Source organism: Oncorhynchus mykiss, chromosome 3, assembly GCF_057628025.1.
Source record: "Oncorhynchus mykiss isolate SJ-2025 chromosome 3, ASM5762802v1, whole genome shotgun sequence".
Classification (NCBI taxonomy): domain Eukaryota; kingdom Metazoa; phylum Chordata; class Actinopteri; order Salmoniformes; family Salmonidae; genus Oncorhynchus; species Oncorhynchus mykiss.
This window is the reverse complement of record NC_143024.1, coordinates 59,493,191-59,512,968: the sequence shown is the minus strand read 5'-3', so window position 1 is coordinate 59,512,968 and position 19,778 is coordinate 59,493,191. Positions and strand designations below refer to the sequence as shown.

The window sequence follows — 19,778 nt, the reverse complement described above, 5'->3', positions numbered from 1 at the left end:
AGAGGCCTGTGATTATCAGTGTGGTTGAATGTGAACTGAATGTTAATTGGAGAATGACTTATCAAGTCCTCCACTCCCACTGGTCTCCCCTGCAGAGTCTGAGAGTAATCTGGAGAGCGACTCGGACGACGTGAAGGACCGCGACGAGACCACCACGGACACGGAGGCAGATAGGACCCCTCTGAAGCGTGCCAAAGGCTCCTCTTCTCTACTCGACACCACCTCCTCCAGCCTCTCAGCCAGCTGCTCCCCTCTCAACCTCCAGGTCATCAAGGCATCCGGTGGCCTGCCCACCCCAGCCATGGTGACCAGCTCTGGGGCCTTGGTCTACCACAGCACCCCCTCTTCCTCATATACTCTCTGCTCCACTCCACCAGGTACCAATGGAACTCTCTCAGCTCATCTTTGCTCTCTAACCTGTGGCCCTCCAACCCTGTTCCTGGAGACCTACCCTCCTGTAGGTTTTTGCTCCAACCCCAGTTGTAACTAACCTGATGCAACTTATCAACTAGCTAATTATTAGAATCAGGTGCGTTAGATTAGGGTTGGAGAGAAAAACTTACAGGGCGGTATCTCTTCAGGAACAGGGTTGGAGAGCCCTGCTCAAACCAGTGTGCTACTCTCATGGCCTGCATCCCAATTGGCACTCTATTCCCAATATAGTGCTATTTGGTCGTGGACCTTGAGGCTGTTGGTTGGAAGTCCAGTCCTCTCCTTCTCCAAATGCTTAGTCTGATCACCCAGTCCAATCCAGGGGAAACAACGCATGCTTAAAAAAAAAAAAAGATCCAGCAGGAAAACATTGTTCAGGGTGTCTCTCAATGCAAAATCATGTCTCTGGTCAAAGTGTTTGTGTCATTGTTTTGATGACTCAGAGCAGGCCCTTTGAGTCTTTTGATTACCCTGGCTGGCACATGTTTAACCGTTTAGCAGCTGAAGCACTTGGCTGGCTCAGACCTCCATGATTACTGCAGTCCGAGTCTCTCTTTCCTAATAGCTGCATGTTGGAATCTTTTTATTGTTGTAGTTCCACTCCCATATAATCATTCTTAGCTCTATTCCTTGATATCGGCTTTGACATGGTCGATTTGACAAGGTGCTGTATTGCTAACCCTGCGTTGATGTGTCATTTCTAAAAGCAACAGTGGTTAAAAGGACCCAATGTTTTGCATGTTTCTTTGAATAAAACACCTGAACGTAACAGGCTGAAATGTTCTTAAAGGTACCCTGTCTGGTGGGTGGAGTTTTCAAGCCATTGTTTCCCCCTAGGCAACTGAATTGACGTAGGTGTTTCTTATTTTAGACTAAGGGCACCTCTGGCCAACACGACAAGGTTTCTGCATTTGCTCAGGTCACAGTGGATCTGTCAGACTGTTGTAAAGAGTCCCCTCTTTATCCCAGGAACAGGGAAGAGAAGGAGAGTGACAGATGAGAGAAAGCTGCGGACACCTCTAGAGTTTGGGTAAGATATACACCGTATATACATATATACACCACTCAGAATGTCACTGGTCACCCACTGTTAGTGCTGAGTGATTAACCGAAATGTCAGTTATTTTGGGGTTTTTAAACAACTAATTGACCGACTTCGGTTCAATTATTTGAATTCCATTTCGTTCTGGGTTTTTTCTGTGAGCTTGATTTGTGCAGCTTCTGTAGAGATAATCACATCAAGCCTGAACTGTGTGATGTTGTGGTTTCCAACAGGCCAATATTTTACATAGTTTAGCACAGAACACTTGGTAATTAACTACAATGACTGTAATCCATTGTGCGCCCACTTAAACTTGTCCAATCTGTGTGAAGAGCACAAGCAAAGTCGAGATGGCTAGAAAGCAGTTGCTTCGAGTCTGAAAATACATGATCTACATGATTGATAGGTGGTATTCAGCAGTCATAAAAGTATGTCTTATTTAATTTGAAGACCTTCTAAAATAGTGATTTTCTCAGACAGCATATGCAGCAGCTCTGATGAGATGATGACTTGGAATGAAATAATAGTCAGAAAATAAATATTTTATTAAAGTAATGTGAATAAATGATGGTTAAAAAGTGATAAGCAGTCACTACCATCCTGGGACTTTTATTAATTGTTGTATTCTGTGTTACAGCATTCAACACACATAATGCATAGTGCATTTATTGTAAAAAATAAATGTAAAAAAAAAAGTACTATAATATGATGTTGTGGCGATTTCCTCTTTCCCTCAAACAACATGGGTGGTATGACTGACTAAAAGGGTCTTAAATGAGCCAAATCATAGTGTATACATCCCAATCAGTGAGGTTCCTTTTTCCAGAGCGGTGATGATACATCGTCAACAACAGTGGCTAGACGAAAAAAAGAGTAAACAACACAACATCGCTCCTTCCCTCCCTTCATCCATCCTCCCTTCATCCTTCCCTCCCGCTACCCCTCCTCCCCTAAACTCTCCCTTCCTCAAACTTTCCCCTTTCCCTCCCTTGTCCCTCTCTCTTTCCCTCTATCCTTCATCCCTTTTCTCTATCCCTCCCTACCACTCACCATCCATCCCGCCTTCCCTCAGTGGGCCCCTCCAAAGCCCAGGCCTGACAGTAAGCAAGTGGCCAGGAAATGAGGCACTGCAGCAGTGATGGTCAGGGGTTAACCACATCCAGTCTCAACACAGACGCGCAACATTAGCAGCTCCGTCCCGCCACCCACCACAAACCCAGCGACGCTGCACTTAGATCAGGGTGTCTTTCATCTCCCACAGATGTTTCTCATCAGCAGGTTCAAAGAGAAAAGCAAGGCGACAAGCCTTATATCAGTCCCCTGCTCCTCTTAAGATCCAGGCTACGTCGCCAATGCTACCCTATTCCCTGTATAGTGCACTACTTTTGACCAGAGCCCCATGGGTTAGTGTACCATGTAGGGAATAGGGTGCCGTTTGGGCCAGAATCGTGTCGTGTGGGGCGGTGTTCCTCTTGGCAGCTGTCCATCCCAGGAGAGTCTGATTCCTACAGGGCTCACAGGGCAGCCAGACCACTCAGTACAGAAGACACAGCTGTAAACCGCTCATTTAGATAGCTGCCCTCGCCAACATCAGGCTCTAGCTGTCTGCTGAAGGATTGGCAGCTAGGAGAAGAGCATGTAACAATTTTAGCTGACTAAGTGTTGTGTAAAAGAATGAAGAAGGTGTAAGAAGGTAGCACAAATCAACTTAGTTTCCACTCATGTACTTTGATATACAGTACAATTTATAATGCATCTTGTATAGTTCCTCTACTTTGACTGCTTGAAACATTACAAAATGATACATGACTGGAATATATCGGCACTGCACTGTGTCGTTCTGCCCGATTTAGTGTGAATGGGATTGTGCTTCTGTATGTGAATCACTTGTAACCTCCCTCCATCCTAGGTGGCAGAGAGAGACTCGTATCTGTAATGTGGCGGGCCGTCTGCAGGGAGACGTGGCGTATTACGCCCCGTGTGGGAAGAAGCTCCGGCAGTACCCCGACGTGATGAAGGTAAGGTCATACCTCCCAGGTCACTAGCGTTAGCATCCTCTCTCCCTACATCTCTTTCCTACGAATCCTAATAGATTTAAAGCTAATGTTAATGAGGGATTTGATTTGCATTGTCTCCAGATTTTGATCAAGAAAGACATAGTTTACACCCAAACCAATAAGGTTTCTGTTATTAACTTAATCTTTGCCTTAACACTGATCTTTTGTCTCACCAAGGCCTCATTTATGTTCTTCTTTGTAGTATGTGTCCAGAAATGGAATAAGTGACATCACACGCGATCATTTTAGCTTCAGTGCAAAAATAAGGGTTGGTGACTTCTATGAAGCCAGAGAAGGACCGCAGGTGACTGTCATCTCTTTATTGACCGTTTTTTCCCTCCCACAGAGCAGTCTTCTGTAGCTGTACTGTAGCTGTACTAAAGTACTGTATATCATTGTGTTACTATTACATTCACTGGAAAAGTTATATGCTGTATTGTAATATGAAAGCCAGGCGCATATAGTTAAAGGGATAGTTCACTCCAAAACGCTATTTTAAGATGGAGCCCTTTCAGTACATAGAAAAAAAGTGACAAATATGCATTTTTCTACATACAACAAGTGATGTCTAATTGATTCATACTTAAAGGCAGCAATTACATAGATATATGTATTTAAGCTTAACGTTCATATTTCTTTGTCATGAGGTTATTGTTTATACGGTATCAAGTATAGTCATACTGCAGTGTAAGTAAATGGAATGCTCTAATTGTCTGTCCCTCGCTCTCCTCTCATAAGGGATTGCAGTGGAGCTTGTTGACCGAGGATGAGGTGATTCCTCGTATCCTGGCCATGGAGGGGAGGCGTGGGCATCCCCCTAAGCCTGAACACCAGAGGAGAGGTGACGAGGGCCCCCGGTCCAGGCGCAGTAAGGGTCGACTTCCTAACGTTGGCGAGGCCGACTTCCCAGGCGCCACTGACGCCAAACTTCTACGCAAACTAGAAGCTCAAGGTGGGTTCAGTTCTTGCAAGCATCACTGGGGTACACTAAGTGACCAAAAGTATGTGAACACCTGCTCGTCGAAGGGCGATTAGGCCTGGCTCGCAGTCTGCATTCCAATTCATCCCAAAGGTGTTCGATGGGGTTGAGGTCAGGGCTCTGTGCATGCCAGTCAAGTTCTTTCACACCGATCTCAACAAACCATTTCTGTATGGACCTCGCTTTGTGCATGGGGGCATTGTCATGCTGAAACAGGAAAGGGCCTTCCCCAAACTGTTGCCACAAAGTTGGAAGCACAGAATCGTCTAGAATGTCATTGTATGCTGTAGTGTTAAGATTTCCCTTCACTGGAACTAATGGGGCTAGGCTAAACTATGAAAAACAGCCCGAAACCATTTTGTCCTCCACCTAACTTTACAGTTGGCACTATGCATTGGGGCAGGTAGCGTTCTCCTGGCATCCAGCAAACCATGATTAATCCGTCGGAATGCCAGATGGTGAAGTATGATTCATCACTCCAGAAAACACATTTCCACTGCTCCAGAGTTCAATGTCAGCGAGCTTTACACCACTCCATCCGACGCTTGGCATTGTGCATGGTGATCTTAGGCTTGTGTGCGGCTGCTCGGCCATGGAAACCCATTTCGTGAAGCTCCCAACGAACAGTTCTTTGTGCTGATGTTGCTTCCAGAGGCAGATTGGAACTCGGTAGTTAGCGCTATGCCCTTCAGCACTCGGCGGGTCCCGTTCTGTGAGCTTGTGTGGCCTACCACTTCGCGGCTGAGCCATTGTTGCTCCTAGACATTTCCACTTCACAATAACAGTACTTAGGTAGCCGAACTGGTGCCATTTTTCACAATTTCATGTGTCTGAAGGTACAAACTCTGCCTTTCCGGTGGGCACAGAGAAAATCAAGTGCACTATGGGTCTACCGCTGGCCAATCGGATGGCTTAGATTACCGCGTCTGCAGTAACGTAGCAGGCATAAAAGAAAGCTACAGCAAAATTGATACTGTGAAATTTCAAAAGGTTTAAAACCATGACGAGAGAGACTGTCAACAAATGCAATGAATAACTGCTGTTTATATGACTGAGTTCATGTTTAAGTTCTTACTCAGCACTTAGTATTACAATTTTAAAATGCGCGGTCTTCCTATTTCAAAGCACTGCAGCATTAATGATTGAGTGTATCGATAGGCTTACGTTGTTATTAGCAGCTTGGTCTTTTTTAATATCAAGGAATGTTTCACTTTCTTGTTTGTAGGAGTAACAACATGAATTTGTTCATGAGGCAGAAGTAATACGGTTCAACTTGAGTTTCGCCTTCAGCTGGAAGACAGTGCACCTTTTTGGTCAGTGGAGGAAAGGGAAAGCGAAGGGATGTTGAGAGGTGGACCCTAAGTCTGTATGCTCACTCAGCTGTGCCTCAAATAATACAACAGCAGATCTATTAATGGTGTGATCATATAGCCTACCTCAAATTTTGAAATATACACTGCTCAAAAGAATAAAGGGAACACTTAAACAACACAATAACTCCAAGTCAATCACACTTCTGTGAAATCAAACTGTCCACTTAGGAAGCAACACTGATTGACAATAAATTTCACATGCTGTTGTGCAAATGGAATAGATAACAGGTGGAATTTATAGGCAATTAGCAAGACACCCCCAATAAAGGAGTGGTTCTGCAGGTGGTGACCACAGACCACTTCTCAGTTCCTATGCTTCCTGGCTGATGTTTTGGTCACTTTTGAATGCTGGCGGTGCTTTCACTCTAGTGGTAGCATGAGACGGAGTCTACAACCAACACAAGTGGCTCAGGTAGTGCAGCTCATCCAGGATGGTACATCAATGCGAGCTGTGGCAAGAAGGTTTGCTGTGTCTGTCAGCGTAGTGTCCAGAGCATGGAGGCGCTACCAGGAGACAGGCCAGTACCTCAGGAGACGTGGAGGAGGCCGTAGGAGGGCAACAACCCAGCAGCAGGACCGCTACCTCCGCCTTTGTGCAAGGAGGAGCACTGCCAGAGCCCTGCAAAATTACCTCCAGCAGGCCACAAATGTGCATGTGTCTGCTCAAACGGTCAGAAACAGACTCCATGAGGGTGGTATGAGGGCCCGACGTCCACAGGTGGGGGTTGTGCTTACAGCCCAACACCGTGCAGGACGTTTGGCATTTGCCAGAGAACACCAAGATTGGCAAATTCGCCACTGGCGCCCTGTGCTCTTCACAGATGAAAGCAGGTTCACACTGAGCACATGTGACAGACGTGACAGAATCTGCCTGCAACATCCTCCAGCATGACCGGTTTGGCGGTGGGTCAGTCATGGTGTTGGGTGGCATTTCTTTGGGGGGCTGCACAGCCCTCCATGTGCTCGCCAGAGGTAGCCTGACTGCCATTAGGTACCGAGATGAGATCCTCAGACCCCTTGTGAGACCATATGCTGGTGCGGTTGGCCCTGGGTTCCTCCTAATGCAAGACAATGCTAGACCTCATGGGGCTGGAGTGTGTCAGCAGTTCCTGCAAGAGGAAGGCATTGATACTATGGACTGGCCCGCCCGTTCCCCAGACCTGAATCCAATTGAGCACATCTGGGACATCATGTCTCGCTCCATCCACCAACGCCACGTTGCACCACAGACTGTCCAGGAGTTGGCGGATGCTTTAGTCCAGGTCTGGGAGGAGATCCCTCAGGAGACCGTCCGCCACCGCATCGGGAGCATGCCCAGGCGTTGTAGGGAGGTCATACAGGCACGTGGAGGCCACACACACTACTGAGCCTCATTTTGACTTGTTTTAAGGACATTACATCAAAGTTGGATCAGCCTGTAGTGTGGTTTTCCACTTTAATTTTGAGTGTGACTCCAAATCCAGACCTCCATGGGTTGATAAATTTGATTTCCATTGATAATTTGTGTGATTTTGTTGTCAGCACATTCAATTATGTAAAGAAAAAAGTCATTAAGAATATTTCATTCATTCAGATCTAGGATGTGTTATTTTAGTGTTCCCTTTATTTTTTTGAGCAGTGTATATTTTAAGAAATGACCCCAACAACCATGCATTGACAGGGCAATTCAAGCAAAGCCTATAGCTTACTGCACAAACCTCATTGCTCCAGTGCTGTTTTTAATTGGTTAATGTTGCATAGGCTTATGTTTTTTAAATCATGTAAAAAAAATCTGTCCAGTACATCGCAGCTTGCATTTTGACTCGGAAAGTGATCTCGACTCAAAGGTTGGTCACCACTGTTCTAGAGTTTTCCCTGTTAACACAATCAACGTTTCCCTTTACTGTGGCAATTGTGACTGAATCAATGCAATATAAGCCACTTTCAATGCAACATACCGAAACAAAACCAACTATGCAAGATATTTTGTTGTAGCAGAATGCATCGGAGTGGCATTATTTTGGATTGACACACACGACTCAGCCCGTACTCTACACAGACCGGTGCAGCATAAACAATAAGAGCTGCAGTAGGCCTATATGCAAATATACCATTGCCATATAGGGATCTATGCCATTTACTTTGAACTGGACTATGTTTACAGCATGAGCGGTCGTGAGTAGATGTGCTTGTTTTGAGATCAAAGCGAGAGCTGCATGTAGCCACGTGTGCTACATGCACAGAATTTTCACAACGTTCAAGTTTGCGCTCAGCAGACCTGAAAAATGCTCAGTGCCCAAAGAAATGTAGGGAACATTGGTGTCCACATACTTTTGTCTATATACAGTGCATTCAGAAAGTATTCAGACCCCTTGACTCTTTCCACATTTTGTTACGTTACAGCCTTAAAAAAAAACTGTAATACCTTTTTTAAATTTTTTTTTTAATCTACACTCAATACCCCATAATGACAAAGCAAAAACAGGTTTTTAGAAGTTTCTGCAAGTTAAATCAGTGCCTTGCGAAAGTATTCGGCCCCCTTGAACTTTGCGACCTTTTGCCACATTTCAGGCTTCAAACATAAAGATATAAAACTGTATTTTTTTGTGAAGAATCAACAACAAGTGGGAAACAATCATGAAGTGGAACGACATTTATTGGATATTTCAAACTTTTTTTAACAAATCAAAAACTGAAAAATTGGGCGTGCAAAATTATTCAGCCCCTTTACTTTCAGTGCAGCAAACTCTCTCCAGAAGTTCAGTGAGGATCTCTGAATGATCCAATGTTGACCTAAATGACTAATGATGATAAATACAATCCACCTGTGTGTAATCAAGTCTCCGTATAAATGCACCTGCACCGTGATAGTCTCAGAGGTCCGTTAAAAGCGCAGAGAGCATCATGAAGAACAAGGAACACACCAGGTAGGTCCGAGATACTGTTGTGAAGAAGTTTAAAGCCGGATTTGGATACAAAAAGATTTCCCAAGCTTTAAACATCCCAAGGAGCACTGTGCAAGCGATAATATTGAAATGGAAGGAGTATCAGATCACTGCAAATCTACCAAGACCTGGCCGTCCCTCTAAACTTTCAGCTCATACAAGGAGAAGACTGATCAGAGATGCAGCCAAGAGGCCCATGATCACTCTGGATGAACTGCAGAGATCTACAGCTGAGGTGGGAGACTCTGTCCATAGGACAACAATCAGTCGTATATTGCACAAATCTGGCCTTTATGGAAGAGTGGCAAGAAGAAAGCCATTTCTTAAAGATATCCATAAAAAGTGTTGTTTAAAGTTTGCCACAAGCCACCTGGGAGACACACCAAACATGTGTAAGAAGGTGCTCTGGTCAGATGAAACCAAAATTGAACTTTTTGGCAACAATGCAAAATGTTATGTTTGGCGTAAAAGCAACACAGCCCATCACCCTGAACACACCATCCCCACTGTCAAACATGGTGGTGGCAGCATCATGGTTTGGGCCTGCTTTTCTTCAGCAGGGACAGGGAAGATGGTTAAAATTGATGGGAAGATGGATGGAGCCAAATACAGGACCATTCTGGAAGAAAACCTGATGGAGTCTGCAAAAGACCTGAGACTGGGACGGAGATTTGTCTTCCAACAAGACAATGATCCAAAACATAAAGCAAAATCTACAATGGAATGGTTCAAAAATGAACATATCCAGGTGTTAGAATGGCCAAGTCAAAGTCCAGACCTGAATCCAATCGAGAATCTGTGGAAAGAACTGAAAACTGCTGTTCACAAATGCTCTCCATCCAACCTCACTGAGCTCAAGCTGTTTTGCAAGGAGGAATGGGAAAAAAATTCAGTCTCTCGATGTGCAAAACTGATAGACATACCCCAAGCGACTTACAGCTGTAATCGCAGCAAAAGGTGGCGCTACAAAGTATTAACTTAAGGGGGCTGAATAATTTTGCACGTCCAATTTTTCAGTTTTTGATTTGTTAAAAAAGTTTGAAATATCCAATAAATGTCGTTCCACTTCATGATTGTGTCCCACTTGTTGTTGATTCTTCACAAAAAATACAGTTTTATATCTTTATGTTTGAAGCCTGAAATGTGGCAAAAGGTCGCAAAGTTCAAGGAGGCCGAATACTTTCGCAAGGCACTGTATGTTTTCAGACTCAGTACTTTGTTGAAGCACCTTTGGCAGAGATTATAGCTTCGAGTCTTCTTGGGTATGACACTACACACCTGTATTTGGGTAGTTTCTCCCATTCTTCTCTGCAGATCCTATCAAGCACTCTCAGGTTGGATGTGGAGCATCGCTGCACAGCTATTTTCAGGTCTCTCCAGAGATGTTCGATAGGATTTAAGTCCGGGCTCTGGCTGGGCCCCTCAAGGAGATTGAGACTTGTCCCGAAGCCACTCCTGCATTGTGTTGGCTGTGTGCTTTGGGTTGTTGTCCTGTAGGAAGGTGAACCTTTGCCCCAGTCTGAGGTCCTGAGCGCTCTGGCGCAGGTTTTCATCAAGGATTGCTCTGTACTTTGCTCCGTTCATCTTTCCCTCCATCCTGCCTAGTCTCCTAGTCTCTGCCGCTGAAAAACATCCCCACAGCATGATGCTGCCACCACCGTGCTTCACCGTATGGATGGTGCCAGGTTTCTTCCAGAAGAGACGCTTGGCATTCAGGCCAAAGAGTTCAATCTTGGTTTCATCAGACCAGATAATCTTGTTTCTCATGGTCTGAGTGTCCTTTAGGTGCCTTTTGGCAAACTCCAAGTGGGCTGTCATGTGCCTTTTTACCGTCTGGCCACTCTTACCATTGTTATAACTTTAATGGGTTACAGAGTTAATGTTTACAGTTAATTCATTGCGCTGTATCTAAAGATAAGAGAACACACCTGTTGTGTACAAGTGACAAGTCATTATCCAAGTAAAAGTGGTAAAATGTAACATGAACAAGTATTATTACTCAAAAAGAAGTATTCATCTCAACTGACGTCCCGAGTCATTACTTTGAACATAGTTGTTCTATATTTTTGGTGCCGAAACCAGGGAGTATGAGCTGCGACGGTGATCCGAGGGATGAAGTGGCTGAAATGGCTGAGGAGGAACGTCGGTATGGAGCAGAAAGAATGAGACAAAAGCGGGGTACCATCCTGAGGTGCCACAACACGGATTTTGAATCAGATTGACGTGGATATAACCCAGTAAAATCTGGATACCGACTACTTCAGTACATTGTTGGAATTGCTGTCAGCTGTTGTGGAATTGAACAGTTAACTCCGTTGGACGTATTGGATGCGGAGATTGCATGCACAGAGAATTACAAAGAGTGCGTTATCATGCTGGAGAGTCGTGCACAATGAGTAATAGATAAAAAATAAATACAAAACAGGACCTCGATCCACTACCAGGACGGGTGAGTGACGCTAACTGAAAACAGAACACAGAGACAATCACTAAGGCTACCGAAGTTGATTGAGAAATTCTATGGAGATGTCAGTATGTGGCGGGAGTTTTGGAGCCAGTATGAGACTGCTATTCACAACAATGATTCACTGTGCAGTAGAGAAGTTTATACCTACCTGAGAACTTCTCACTGGACCAGCTGCAAAGTCAGTAGCAGGACTGATGTTAACAGTAACTATGATGATACAATCGCTCTTCTCGAGCAGATTTGGAAGGAAGGATCTTGTGATTAGTGCTCACGTGTCAAAGCTGCTGAATCTCACTCCCGTGAGGAAATCCTCTTACAGATGCATACGATGAATGTGAAATTCAGATTGGGAGCTTGGAATCACTGGGTGTAGTGTCAGAAACCTATGGAAGGCTACTGTGCCCAATCTTACTACAGATGATTGCAGAGGAGATAGCGCTTGACTATAGTCGTCAGAGGGGAGTAGATGATGAATGGAAAGTGTCTGAGATGGTCAGTTTCCTACAGAAGGAGGTTCAGAGCAGGGAGATGTCATTTGTAGTGCTAAGATCATGCAACCAACAGAAAGAGGTCAAACCATGGAACAGGTCATGCTCCTCCAATGAAATTAAAACAAAGACCCAACATGCTATCTGCTGCGGCACTGCCACCCGGCCAGCCAGAAGGAACAGAACTGTATTCGGTGATGGTGCAGACCACATATTCAGAAAACTGCCCAGATCACAATATTGCTGCACACAAAGAGAGACTAAAGAACATGGGAAGATGCTTTGTATGTTTAGGAAAGAAACACATATCAAAATTCTTTAAAGTCAGTGTCATGTGCAACATATGGAAGCAGACATCACATTGCTGTGTGTACTGGTAAGAGGCGTGAGGTGCAACCCCCTCCTGTTTCTGCAGATGCTGTTGTTTCCTCAGTTATTCCCCATTCTGTGAAGACAACTAGGCGGCCAGAACACTGTTGCCATAAACGATAAAAGCCATGGGTAGAAGGCCCATCGGGCAGGAAGATAGCTCGTTGCTTACTAGATGGAGGCAGTCAGAGAAGCTTCATACATGAAAACCTTGTGAAGGGCCTGAAACTACCAGTAATCAGACAAGAGGCACTCACTCTTCACACGTTTGGCTCCACTGCTCCAGCAACGTCCCAACGCAACACAGTGAATGTCATCTTGGAGAATGTCTGGGACAAATAGCAGAGAATTGAAATGGAGGCAATTGAAACCCCACAAGTGTGCACAGCTGTGATGAAGGTTCCCGGTGAGCAGATTCAACATGAGCTCAATAGAAAGGGACTGCAGCTCGCAGACTTTCGAGAAGATAACAAAGATCCTGAACTCTGTCCTGATATGAGCAGACTACTACTTGCAGATAGTATCAGACTGAGTGGAGCAACTGACAGACGCTGGTTGCTTTAGAGGGAACCCTTGGATGGTCGGTGCAGGGACCATTGTCCATGTCAAGTGTTGCCAAGGCTTGACATGGAAAACACAGAACCCAGAGGAAAGGAGGCTCTACAGATGTTCGAGAGAACAACCACCTTCAAAGATGAACGATACCATGTGGAGTTGCCATGTAAATGAGAAATGCCAGAACTCCAAGACAACTACAGTTGAAGTCGGAAGTTTACATACACTTAAGTTGGAGTCATTAAAACTCATTTTTCAACCACTCCACAAATTTCTTGTTAACAAACTATAGTTTTGGCAAGTCGGTTAGGACATCTACTTTGTGCCTGACACAAGTAATGTTTCCAACAATTGTTTAGACAGATTATTTCGCTTATTCACTGTATCACAATTCCAGTGGGGCAACACTAAGTTGACTGTGCCTTTAAACAGCTTGGAAAATTCCAGAATGTCATGGCTTTAGAAGCTTCTGATAGGCTAATTGACATCATTTGAGTCAACTGGAGGTGTACCTGTGGATGTATTTCAAGGCCTACCTTCAAACTCAGTGCCTCTTTGCTTGACATCATGGGAAAATCAAAAGAAATCAGCCAAGACCTCAGAAAATAATTGTAGACCTCCACAGGTCTGGTTCATCCTTGGGAGCAATTTCCAAATGCCTGAAGGTACCACGTTCATCTGTACAAATAATAGTACCCAAGTATAAACACCACGGGACCACGCAGCCGTCATACCACTCAGGAAGGAGACACGTTCTGTCTCCTCGAGATGAATGTACTTTGGTGCAAAAAGTGCAAATCAATCCCAGAACAACAGCAAAGGACCCTGTGAAGATGCTGGAGGAAACAGGTACAAAGTATCTATGTCCGCAGTAAAACGACTCTAATATCGACATAACCTGAAAGGCTCCTCATCAAGGAAGAAGCCACCGCTCCAAAACCGCCATAAAAAAGCCAGACTACGGTTTGCAACTGCACATGGGGACAAAGATCGTACTTTTTGGAGAAAAGTCCTCTGGTCTGATGAAAAAAATAATAGAACTGTTTGGCGAGAATGACCATCGTTATGTTTGGAGGAAAAAAGAGCGAGGCTTGCAAGCCGGATAACACCATCAACTGTGAAGCGGCAGCATCATATTGTTGTGGTGCTTTTCTGCAGGGGGGACTGGTGCACTTCACAAAATAGATGGCATCAGAGGGAGGAAAATTATGTGGATATGTTGAAGCAACATCTCAAGACATCAGTCAGGAAGTTAAAGCTTGGTCGCAAATGGGTCTTCTGAATGGACAATGACCCCAAGCATACTTCCAAAGATGTGGCAAAATGGCTTCAAGACGGCTAAATCAAGGTATTGGAGTGGCCATCACAAAGCCCTGACCTCAACCCTATAGAAAATGTGTTAGCAGAATTGAAAAAGCTTGTGCGTGCAAGGAGGCCTACAAACCTGACTCAGTTACACCAGCTCTGTCAGGAGGAATGGGCCAAAATTCACCCAACTTATTGTGGGAAGCTTGTGGAAGGCTACCCGAAATGTTTGAACCAATTTAAAGGCAATGCTACCAAGTACTAATTGAGTGTATGTAAACTTCTGACCCACTGGGAATGTGATTCTATTATTCTGACATTTCACATTCTTAAAATAGTGGTGATCCTAATCTTATCCTAGTTTTTACTAGGATTAAATGTCAGGAATTGTGAAAAACTGAGTTTAAATGTATTTGTCTAAGGTGTATGTAAACTTCTGACTTCAACTGTATAGAATCGCCAAGAAACGGTTTGAAGGTAAGACTGATGAAGGATATGATGTTGTACAGCAGATACAATGAAGTAGTTGAGGACCACATACAGTAGGATATGGCAGTGGACATGCCCAAGGACAACGCATCAAACTCCAACAACGTGAAATATTACTTACCTCACCATGCAGTACTCCGGGAGGACAAGGTGACAACAAAACTGAGAGGGGTGTTTGATGCCTTGTCCCATGAAGATGGCTGTCCCTCCCTCTGACTGTCTACTCACAGGACCGAACCTGAATCCGATTCTGCTTAGCATTCCGATGAAGTTCAGACTACATGAGATTGCATTCACGGCAGACATCAAGAAGGCTTTCCTGCAGAAATCCCTAGCAGAGAGAGAGAGAGACGCTGTGAGATTCCTCTTGCTCACAGGCCCACCAAGGGGAGAAAATGAAGAAGAGCTGCGCGTGCTTAGGATTACCAGAATGCTATTTGGAGTTTCCCCAAGTCCATTCTTGCTCACAGCTAGACAGAAGAACCAGAAGTTGTCGAGGCATTGGGGGAGTCACTCTATGTAGATTACTTAATTGATGATTTTAATGCGATGTTGAAGAGGCTTACTTTGTGACAACTGCAAAGCGAATGCTGTTGACTGCAGGCATGGACCTCTGCAAGGGGATGACCAACCCTCCTGAACTGAAAACAAAATGGGAGGAGAGTACGACAACTGACCTCCCGTTGGCACTAGAAACACAAGGAGTTTAGGTTTAGTGTGGCGACCATGAACAGATTACTTTGTGTTTGACCTCAGGCCGCTGCTGAGCATTCTAAAGCACAAGGAAAACACAGATAAGTGTTCTGCAGTCGTCTGCATGCTTCTTCAACCCTCTTGGCTTCCTGACCCCCTTCACCATCAGGATCAAGCGCATGTTCCAGGAAATGTGGGAGAGGGGACTCAGCTGGGATGAAGATTTACCACCTGATCTGACACAAGAATGGCAACTGTGGTATTCAGAACTACACCAGCTTGCCATACCAAGGTGGTACAGAGCAGACATGCAGCCACAGAACTGCCACAGACTGAAACTACACTTGTTCTGTGGGCTTACAGTACAGTAGCTTACCTGCAAGGTTTATCACAAGATTGGGAAACAACGACAAGTCTAGTCGCATCCAAGTCCAGGGTAGCCCCACTCAAGAAAATGACGCTGCCACGCCTGGAGCTCATGGTAGCTGTGATTGGAGCGAGACTAGCAAACAACCTGATGAGCACACTGAAAATGGAACAAAAATCGATCAAAATGTGGACAGACATGATGAACGTGCTGCATTGGATTTGCAGCTCAGCTCAGAAACGGAAACCGTTTGTCGCAAATGGAGTGACAGAGCTCCAGTCCTTGACTGATCCAGAGTCATCGTGACATTATTGAAGGGGAAACTAATCCAGCCGACCTCCCTACAAGAGGACAAACTGTTAAAAACTTGACACAGAGCCAGCTATGGTGGAACGGACCCATCATTCTGACATCACCTAAACAGTCAGAGGAGACTGATGATGACAAGGTTCCAGAAGAGGTGAATACAGAACTCAAGTCTAGTCGCCTGGTCACTGTACAGCTCACAGCAAACAGCACAGACATCACTAAACCGTGTTGGAACTTGAAAGGTACAGCAAACTGAGAAGTGTTCAGTGTGACCACCTGGATAAAGAGATTCATAGCGAATGCTCGTACAATTATTAAAGTTGCAAGGTGAACTAACTGCTGACGAACTGTTCGGGTCTGGATCAAGGTAACAGAACAATAGAGTTTCAGTCAGGAGAAATTACTGAAGGCAGGAAAAAGCCTAAACCATGACTAAAATCAAAGAACTGAAACCGTCCCTGGATGAACACGAACTACTCAGTGTAGGAGGAAGACTGCAACAGTCCAACTTCACATTCAGAGAGCAGCACCCATGGGTTCTGCCCAACAAGCACAGATACTCAAATGTTTATACAGTACTATCTTGAGAGGATGATGCATTCTGGAGTAAGAGACACTCTAGTACAAATCAGAGAGCGATACTGGATCTTGCGTGCTAGGCAGCTAGTCAAGAGCACAGTGGCAAGATGTATAGTTTGCAAAAGATTCAAGGCAAGGGCTGAACAGCAGGTCACTGCACCTTTAAAAGACAGAATAACTGAATACCCACCATTCAAAGTTACAGGTGTGGATTTTGCAGGGCCGCTCTACATGAAAGAAAATGGTTCTGTGAAGAAGTCAAACATTGCGCTGTTCACTTGTGGTGTAACCAGAGCATTTAATTTGGAACTGGTCTCTCATTAGTCAACCGAGATATTCCTGTTAGCTCTGAAAATATTAATCTCAAGGAGAAGATTATGTAAGGTAATCTATTCGGACAATGCAAAAGCCTTCAAGAGCGCTGATCAGGACTTGAACGAGTTGTGGAAGGCAATCAAAGTGCCCCAACTTAGATAGGGGCATCACCTGGAGGTTCATCGCCAAGCGAGCGGCATGGTGGGGCGGATCCTCGGAAAGACTTGTCAGGTCAGTGAAGACATGCCCGAGAAACATTCTTGGGAGAGCTTTGCTCAACTTTTGAAGAGATGTGCACAGTCCTGACAGAGGTTGAAGCTATCCTAAACTCTAGGCCTCTGACCTTCGTCCACAATGAAGTGGATGAACCACAACCCCCGACACCAGCACACTTCCTGGTGGGTAAAAGACAAACCTCTTTGCTGCCCAAGCCATTTCCAGCTGACACTCAGCACCCAGGAGGAAATGACATGCAGATGGAAGTACAGGCAGAGACTTGTGACCAGCAAGCGAAGATACTACTTCCTGGATCTAAAGTCGGCACAACCCTGTGACACCACAGCCCACCCCACTGAAAGTGGGTGATGTTGCACTCGTCGGAGAAGATAACACACCCAGACAAACCTGGAACCTAGGGAAGATTGAGGAACTGTTTCCAGGCTGAAATGGGCTATTCAGGTCATGTTCAGTTCGTACTGCCGCAGGGACTTTGTTGAGAAGACCTATTCAGTTGATATACTGCTTAGAGATGTAGATGAACACAGCTGTTCATCTAGGGGCAGGAAGTTGTAACTTTAATTGGTTACAGAGTTAATGTTTACAGTTAATTTATGGAGCTGTGTCTAAAGATATTTTATTTTACAGTTATTTACATATGTCAGAGTAATTGTATTAGTTCTCAATCTCCATCACATGAATTATATGTACATTGGCCAGAGAAATTGTGAACCCTTTGGAATTACCTGGATTTCTGCATAAATTTGACATAAAATTTGATCTGATCTTCATCTATGTCACAACAATAGAACAACTCGGTGTGCTTAAACTAATAAAACACAAACTATTGTATTTTTCTTGTCTATATTGAGTACGTCATTTAAACATTCAAGTGTAGGTTAGGAAAAGTATGTGACTCCCTAGGCTAGTGACTTCTCCAAAAACTAATTGGAGTCAGGAGACCGCTAACCCGGAGTCGAATCAATGAGACAAGATTGTAGATTTTTGTTAGTTACCCTGCCCCATTAAAAAAAAAAAAAACTCACAAAATTTGAGTTTGCTATTCACAAAAAGCATTACCTGATGTGAACCACGCCTCTAACAAAAGAGATCTCAGAAGACCTGATATTAAGAATTGTTGCCTTGCATACAGCTGCAAAGAGTTACAAAACTATCTCTAAAAGTCAGTCCACGGTAAGACAAATTGTCTATAAATGGAGAAATATTCTGTGGACAGATGAAACTAAAGTTGAGTCGTTTGGAAGGAACACACAACACTGTGTGGAGAATAAAAGGCACAGCACACCAACATCAAAAACCTCATCCCAACTGTAAACAATGGTAGAGGGAGCATCATGGTTTGGGGCTGCTTTGCTGCCTCTAGGCCTAGACGGCTTGCTATCATCGAATTCCCAAGTTTATCAAGACATTTTGCAGGAGAATGTAAGGCTGTCTGCCAATTGAAGCTCAACAGAAGTTGGGTGATGCAACCAGACAACAACCCAAAAGACAGAAGTAAATCAAAAACAGAATGGCTTCAAAAGAAGAAAATACGCCTTCTGGAGTGGCCCAGTCAGAGTCCTGATTTCAATCCGATTGAGATGCTGTGGTATGACCTCGAGCAGTTCACACCAGACATTGCAAGAATATTGTGGAACTGAAACAGTTTTGGAAAGAGGAATGGTCCAATATTCCTCCTGATCGTTGTGCAGGTCTGATCTGCAACTACAGAAAACATTTGATTGAGGTTATTGCTGCCAAAGGAGGGTTAAGCTGTTGCTAAATCCAAGGGTTCACATACTTTTCCCAACCTGTACTGTGAATGTTTACATGGCGTGTTCAATAAACACATGAAAAATTATAATGGTTTGTGTTATTCATTTAAGCAGACTGTCTATTGTTGTGACTTAGAGGATCAGATCAAATTGTATCACCAATTTATTCAGAAATCCAGATAATTCTAAAGGGTTCACATACATTTTCTTCCCACTGTACATATCTGTTGTAATGGATTACACTATTGACTGCAAGTACCGGAATGCCTTGCAACAGGGAAGAAAAAAACGAGAACTTGCCAGTTATGTACAAGTGATTTCCCTAGCTTTCTCTAGAACGTTGTTATATTGTTTTATAGAAGATAAAGTTGGTCAAATTTAACGTGTTCAAGTATTATTACTAAAAATAAGCTTTCATCTCACAACCGATGTCCCGAATCATTACTTTGAAGATAGTTATTCTATATCCATAAAGGCCTGATTGGTGGGGTGCTGCAAATATGGTTGTCCTTCTGGAAGGTTCTCCCATCTCCACAGAGGAACTCTAGAGGTCTGTCAGTGTGACCATCGCCTTGGTAACCTCCCTGACCTAGGCCCTTCTCCCCCAATTGCTCAGTTTGGCCGGGCAGCCAGCTTTAGGAAGAGTCTTGGTGGTTCCAAACTTCTTCCATTTAAGAATGATGGAGGCCATTGTGTTCTTGGGGACCTTCAATGCTGCAGAAAGTTTTTGGTACCCTTCCCCAGATCTGTGCCTCAACACAATTCCTTCGACCTCATGGCTTGGTTTCTACTCTGACATGCACTGTCAACTGTGGGACCTTATACAGACAGGTGTGTGCCTTTCCAAATCATGTCCAATCAATTGAATTTACCACAGGTGGACAGGATGCATTTCAAGTCTCATAGCAAAATCTCTGAATACGTATCTAAATAAGGTATTTAAAAATAAATAAATATTTATATAAATTTGACAACATTTCTGAAAACCTATTTTCTGTCATTATGAGGTATTGTGTATAGATTGAGGAACATTTTCATTTAATG

The 19,778-nt window shown here is 44.2% G+C and overlaps 1 protein-coding gene across 19 annotated transcripts in view; it reads left to right on the top strand.

Moving 5' to 3' along the window:
* LOC110520061 (bromodomain adjacent to zinc finger domain protein 2B) overlaps nucleotides 1-19,778 on the top strand; it is a 98,634-nt gene that overhangs the window by 60,091 nt on the left and 18,765 nt on the right. For all 19 annotated transcript variants that reach the window (XM_090229685.1, XM_090229683.1, XM_021597065.3 and 16 more), the window contains 5 exons: nucleotides 96-377; nucleotides 1,402-1,462; nucleotides 3,384-3,492; nucleotides 3,734-3,835; nucleotides 4,270-4,483. In XM_090229685.1, the coding sequence (XP_090085811.1) occupies nucleotides 96-377; nucleotides 1,402-1,462; nucleotides 3,384-3,492; nucleotides 3,734-3,835; nucleotides 4,270-4,483 (768 nt within the window). The remainder of the gene's footprint in view (nucleotides 1-95; nucleotides 378-1,401; nucleotides 1,463-3,383; nucleotides 3,493-3,733; nucleotides 3,836-4,269; nucleotides 4,484-19,778) is intronic.